At 48.9% G+C, this 7,031-nt stretch overlaps 1 protein-coding gene across 1 annotated transcript in view; it reads left to right on the top strand.

Moving 5' to 3' along the window:
- Nucleotides 1–7,031, top strand: part of IQCA1 (IQ motif containing with AAA domain 1) — a 187,889-nt gene that overhangs the window by 144,965 nt on the left and 35,893 nt on the right. The window contains exon 15 of the mRNA XM_010862043.1: nt 3,672–3,871. Coding sequence (XP_010860345.1) covers nt 3,672–3,871 — 200 coding nt within the window. The remainder of the gene's footprint in view (nt 1–3,671; nt 3,872–7,031) is intronic.

Here is a 7,031-nt window from a genome sequence, read left to right as displayed (position 1 = left end):
CTTTCCCCCTTAATATCCATACATTTGTTCTCCACATCTGTGTCTCTATTTCTGCTTTGCAAGTAAGATCAGCTATACCATTTTTCTAGACTCCACATATATGAGTTAAAAGTGAAAGTGAGTTGCTCAGTCGTGTCTGACTCTTTGCAGCCCCATGGACTGTAGCCTACCAGGCTCCTCCGTCCATGGGATTCTCCAGGCAAGAGTACTAGAGTGGGTTTCCATTCCCTTCTCCAGGGGATCTTCCTGACCCAGGGGTAAAACCCAGCTCTCCTGCATTGCAGACAGACACTTTACAGTCTGAGCCACCAGGGAAGCTGTGAGTTAATATACAGTATTTGTTTTTCTCCTTCCGACGTACTTCACCCTGTGTAACTCTCTCCGGGTCCATCCACGTCTCTGCAGGTGGCCCAGTTTCGTTCCTTTCGTGGCTGAGTAGTATTCCATTGTGTGTGTCCATATCTTCTCTACCCAGTCCTCTGCCGATGGACATTTAAGTGGCTTTCATGTCCGGGCTGCTGAACCTTCTAGGCTGAAATTCCTGATGGCCAAACTCTGGAGAAATGATAGACAAATCAAGCCCCTGCCATTCAAAGTAAGCTCAGCCTGAGGTTAAGCTTGCCTTTTACACACAGGCTCTGTCGCCAGGTCCTTAGCAGAGCCAGCCCTTCAGTGGAGCTATATTTCATAGATGGAAAGAATCAAGACTCCGCCAGCTTCCACTGAGGGTCAGTCACGATTGTTCAAACAGACCAGAGTCTGCAGGAAAGTCTGGGCTTGCCATAAGAAGTACCTGCTGCCCTCCTTCACTTTTGTATGTGTTCATGTGTTCATGACTTTGGTCTGTGTGTGACCTGAGTCACTGGGGCAGGGGCAGGGGCAGGTACCCCGGCCAGGCCGTGCTCTGATGACCATCCTGAACTATAAATCACATTTTGTTTGTTTAATTTGCTTCAAAGTGAGATGGGAATAGTTTGGACACTTCTTATCTTATTCCACTTTTTTTTTTTGCTGCAATACATGGCATGTGGGATCTTAGTTCCCCCACCAGGGATGAAACCCCGTCCCCCTGCAGTGGGAACAAGGAGACTGAGCTCCTAGACCGCCAGGGAAGTCCCTCCACTTTGACTTAAATACGAACTTAAAGTTCAGGACTTGCCTGCTGATTCCAGGGAGAATCTGCCTGCCAATGCAGGGGACGCAGGTTCCATCCCTGATCCAGGAAGACCGGAGGCACTAAGCCCGTGCACCACAGCTATTGAGCCTGAGCTCCAGAGCCTCGGAGCCGCCACTCCTGAGCTCAGGTGCGGCAATTACCGAAGCCTGCAGGCCCTAGGACCCATGCTGCACAGCAGGAGAAGCCGCCGCCACGGGAAGCCCTCACACCACGAGAGAGGAGTCCCAGCTCATCACCACTTGAGAAAGCCGCTCGCGCAGCGGTAAAGACCCAGCACAGCCAAAAATGAATCAATGAACAACTTAAAAAGAACCTAAACCTATTGGCAAGAAATAGCTCATTGGCAAGAAATAGCTCATTCTTCTTTCAACTTCACGTCAGAAGTAGTACGTGGAATTAGGGGTCACAGATGCAGTGCAAGTCGCTCAGTCGTGTCCGACTCTTTGCGACCCCATGGACTGTAACCTACCAGGCTGCTCTGTCCATGGGATTTTCCAGGCAAGGTCCTGGACTGGGTTGCCATTTCCTTCTCCAAAGAAAGTGAAAGTCACTCAGTCATGTCTGACTCTTTGCAACCCCATGGACTACACAGTGCATGGAATTCTCCAGGCCAGAATACTGGAGTGGGGAGCCTTTCCCTTCTCCAGGGGATCTTCCTGACCCAGGGATTGAACCCAGGTCTCCCTCATTGCAGGCAGACTCTTTACCAGCTGAGCCACAAGGGAAGCCCTGGGGTCAACACAAATAAGATGCATATGTAGCATAAACAAATAAATAATCCTTGGGGATTGCATATTTGGGGCCAATAAAATCAATATACAACGCTTACAGGATCCACGTAAATAAACAGATGTGCCCTAAACCCCCATCACAGCGTGATGGAAGGCAGTAGAGAGCCAAGAACACCGAGAGGTGACAGGATTTTCAGGGCACGCCTCACCAATCAGGCTGTGGTGGATCTGCATCATCAACAGGTGAGGGGCGTCATCTCCAGGCCACCTTGAGGGTCCCAGGAAGAAGTGTGCCCAGGACGCATCCTGCCCGGACCCTCCTTTCGTCACTGAGAAACCTGGAGTCCTCGTGGGGGTCTGCCCAACCCAAGCCACAGACCCAGCGGGGCCTTTGCTCCCGTGACCTGTTCGCGGGTTTTCAACCTACCAGCAAGTCAGAGAAACTCGCTCCTGTGGCAGATTGCGAGGGCTCTGTCTAAATACCATATGTCTATAATAGCATCTGGTCACAAAAGGAAGTGTGTGTGTCAGCCTGACTGTTCAGGGCGCCACTGCCAGGGTGAGAGATCCTTTGTCTGGACGGCCTCTCTCTGCCATCATGGAATCGGGTCTGCTTCATCGTAACATGGTATCGTCACCCTCGCCAACCGCAGATGAAGCGTGCCCGGGTTATTTCACTTTAGAGAGAACATGCTCAAAACTACTTTCCAGGCTTTTGTGTAACCATAAACCTTCTTTCTGATGATGCAGATCGATTCCCTGTGTCTTGTCGATCACACGCAAAGAAAGAGAAGCACAGTCATACTCCGAATATTGATATATTTCCAGCTGACCCAGGAGAGCCCAGCAGTGGACCCAAAGCAGACGAGTGTGACAACGGATGTTCTGACCGCAGCGCTCTACAGGATTTCATTCCATCCACTCTCTTAACTAGTTAGTGCCAACGTGTGCTCTGATCATGTTCAGAATGATGGGAGAGGTCAAACCTGAGTCTGGACTCAAAGGAGATGGACAGTGTGGTGGAGAGCAAAAGCCAGAGACCTCCGAGTGACCCGATGAGTCGCGTCATTTCATTATCAAGGGTCGTGTTCACTCCGCCCCCAGTGACAGGCCAGACCCCAGGGCAGGAGAAACCAACACAGACTTCCTGTATAATACAGGGACCTCTGCTCAGTACTCTGTCCTCACCTAAAGGAGAAGAGAAGTTGAAAAAGAATAGGTGCGCACGTATGTGTAACTGAACCTGAAGCCAATCCAGCATTGTTTATCGACTGTACCGCAATGTAAAATAAAAAGTTTTTAAAGCCAAGGCTACCACCAGCTGGACCTCCGTTTCCCCCCTTTCCTCCTATATCTTCCTGTCTGCTTCACGTTCATCTTCCCAAGCCTTCAAAGGGTGCAGTGCTGTTGCTGACAAACAGAGATTCCCCTGCCCCCTCCCCACAGAATGCCGGAGCTGAGTTATCGCAGGAATGTTCTTTACAATTACAAGTTTAGGGAGAATGGTGGGGTGAGGGTGAGAGGGAAGTGATGTATTGGACACCCAAGGAGACCCGACAGTTCCACCTTGACGTACAAATCAAAGGTGTCACCGAGCCGGCTGAGACAGGAGGCGCGCCCCTGCTGAGAATGCTTTCAACACATCCATCACTATTGTCGAGACTGGGGTCACGCCGCGGAGTCACGGCCTTGCGGGAGCCTGACCTAAGAACCACTTGTTTTTTTGGCAGGATCTTAGAGCCTCTGCTTCTGCCTTTTTTTAGGCTCTGCAGCCGTGCACGAGAAAGCCCCTTTGGTGAAGTCCCTGCTGTTGGCCGGACCGTCTGGGGTGGGGAAGAAGATGCTGGTCCATGCCATCTGTACCGAAACAGGAGCCAACCTCTTCAACCTGTCTGCCGCCAACATTACTGGGAAATACCCGGGCAAGAGTGGCCTCCAGATGATGCTGCATGTGGTCTTCAAGGTATTTGTCACGTTTCCTGGTCTCCAGGTCTCCTCCTCCTTTCATATTACATTTCCAAATGCTGCAAGGTGAGGTGGTTAGATGGCATCACCACCTCAATGAACACGAGTTTGTCCACCATGGTGGTGGGCTGGAAAGCCTGGCAGGCTGCAGTTCACGGGGTCACAAAGAGCCAGACATGACTTAGCGACCGAATGACAACAACAGTTTCCTTAAGTCACCTAGCACGGACCCTGTCCTTAACTGACATGCACGTCCCTCTTAAACATCCCCTTTGCATCCTCCAGTAATTACTTTATTATTGCTATCTCGCTGAGCATCCAACAGCCAGACACAGCTTCTCTCTTGGTAAGCACCCTACTGTGCCGTTCTGATCAGCCTCCTCTGTCATGGGAATGCTCACATCTTCCCTCCTGCAGTGCTCACGTCTCCTTAAAAATTAAATCTTTTTTCAGCCCACCTCCCTCCAATAACGGCATCAGATATTTGCATTTGGGGGTATTCTTTCTCACGTGGCTTGTGACTTGCAGTCAGCTCCTCATATCCAATACAAGGAGGAACCCGCAGCAATCTAAGCTGACCAGAGTAGTGCAGATATTCAGTTACGTAGCATCACAGATTCAGTGGACATGAATCTCAGCACACTCTAGGAGATAGTGACGGACAGGGAAGCCTGGTGTGCTGCAGTCCATGGGGTGGCAAAGAGTCAGACAGGACTTAGTGACTGAACAACAGCCCAGTGTCAGGTAGCAGGGTCCTAGAAGATGCTACGCAACCCTGCCCTGGGATCTTAGACAAACTCTTCACCTCCCCAGGGCTCTGTTTTATCATCACCAAAATAAAGGAGTCAAATCAAACGATACTGTCAGCCCTAAAAGCTATGATTCCGTGACATAATTTGGATGGATAGACGGCTGTTCTTGTTCAGTTGCTAGATTGTGTCCAACTCTTCTGCGAGCCCATGGACTGTAACCCGCCAGGCTCCTCTGTCCACAGGTTTTCCCAGGCAAGAATACTGGAATGGGTTGCCATTTCCCTCTCCATGGAATCTTCCTGACCCAGGGATAGAATTCACTTCTCCTGCATTGAACAGGCAAGTTCTTTACCACTGAGCCACCTGGGAAGCTAGGATGTATAGATATATATTAAGAGATAGATAGAGGCAAAATATACATATATATGTACACACAGAAGGATTGCCAAGTTTTAGAGTATTCTGACACTGAATGTTTGTATATTTATTTAATATTTATTTTTACTTACGTGTTTTATTTGGCTATTCGGGTCTTAGTTGCAGCACGTGGATCTTTAGCTGTGGCGTTTGAACTCTTAGTTACGGCGCGTGGGATCTAGCTCCCCCAGCAGGGGTTGAACCCAGGCCCCCCTGCATTGGGAATGCAGTGTCTTAGCCAGTCGACCACCAGGGAAGCCCCACGTATTTATATCTAGTATTAAAACTGGACAGGATTTCATTTTCATTTGGTTGAGTTCTTCAAGGTTGTCCAGCTGTTCAGTTCACGTTTGGTTGCTGGAATGCCGGGTAAGCAGCTTTGACTCCATCAAGACATACTCGTAATAGGTATTATCCAGTACATGGAGCTAGGTGTTAGCTCTGCCCCTGCTTTTAAGGGAGATGGTTACACGTGAGCAGCTGTCTTCTCCTAATAGACACAAAGGAGGAAGTGATGGCAGTGGGATTTCTCCTCCCAGCCACGTGGACCCTACACTGCACGAGTCAGGACATCTTGGGATTTGTTCTGTTTGACTGCTTTTTTCCCTGACTATGTGTCACATGTTTCTTTTTCTTCATATTGTATCACTCTGTTGTATCATGGTCATGCTCTTTGCGACCATGTCTGACTCTTTGCGACCCCATGGATTGTAGCCCGCCAGGCTCTTCTGTCCACGGGATATTTCAGGCAAGAATACTGGAGTGAGTTGCCATTTCCTCCAGGGAATCTTTCCAACCCAGGGAGTGAACCGGCATCTCCTAAGTCTCTTGCACTGCGGGTGAATTCTTTACCCATTGAGCCATCAGGGAGGCCTGTTTCATTGTATGATTAATAAGTTTTTATTGTAGATTAGACATTGTGGATAATATGTTGTTGACACCCTGAAGCATGCTAGGCTTAGTTCTAACAGGCGGTTAAATTACTGGCTGATGAGCTTGAACTTGCAGAAGTTGTTTTCCATTTCATTAGTGAGGCTCTATTTTGATTTTGCTCTTAGTCCTGGAAGCTTGTCTTTACTTTGAGGTTTCAGTGGGAATCTTGAGCTGTTTACCAAGTTCCTTTAACTTGGCAGAAGCTAAGGTATGTGCTCAGTTGTTTTACTTTTCCAGCTGTTGCTTTCCACTGAGCTTCTTGGAATCTTCCCCCATGCACGCATGCAAGGTTAACCAAGAACTTGGAGGTGAGCTGGAATATGAAGCCCAGCAGCTTCACTTGTGGCCTCTGTGTACTTAATCACCAAGCTCAAAGCACTGAGTTCTTCAGAGGAAAGGTAAAACTCATCCTCTGCCCAGAAGAACGCCCCAGGGAACTCATTCTAAGTGCCGGATTTTGTTGACATTGTCAAGTAACCAACAGAAGCACATAAGTGTAAAAACATTGGCATTTCGTGAGCATCTGGGCATCACAGACCTTACCCCTCTCTGTGTTAGCTCAGTCACTCCTCACAGTAACCTTAGGAGGTGGGCAGTATCATAACACCCATTTCGCTGATTTAAGAAACTGAGGTACACAGCATCTAAGTAGTTTTCCAGGCTGCAGTGCCGTGGCATGAGCCTGATCAGTCTGGGTGCAGAGGCTCCAGGCCTAACACCGCATTATTCAGCTTCTGAATTAAGCCTCTCTTCTCCACCCACCAAAGGGCTCTGTCGTTCAGACTCTAGGGCAAAGCCAAGGGCATGGTTGTTTTATTTGCTCCTGCTGCTGAGAAGTTTGTCTTGATATCAGACAAGCTGTCTTGGCATTAATTTGAATCATTGCAAATGGGCATTCCGTGGGGCACAAAATGCTGGATGTCAGATCATCAAGATGTGGATACAGCCTGTGTACTCCGCGTCGAAGGGCCTGACACACACCTCATTACGCTTCACCTTTACTGCATATGTAAGTGATTAATGGAAGGCCCAGAGGTCTCGGGAGTGGGAGTCATT

The sequence above is a fragment of the Bison bison genome, unplaced genomic scaffold (genome assembly GCF_000754665.1).
Source record: "Bison bison bison isolate TAMUID 2011002044 unplaced genomic scaffold, Bison_UMD1.0 scf7180017864475, whole genome shotgun sequence".
Taxonomy (NCBI): Eukaryota; Metazoa; Chordata; class Mammalia; order Artiodactyla; family Bovidae; genus Bison; species Bison bison.
Note: the sequence above shows the minus strand (reverse complement) of the source record. Positions and strands in the feature narration are given on the sequence as shown.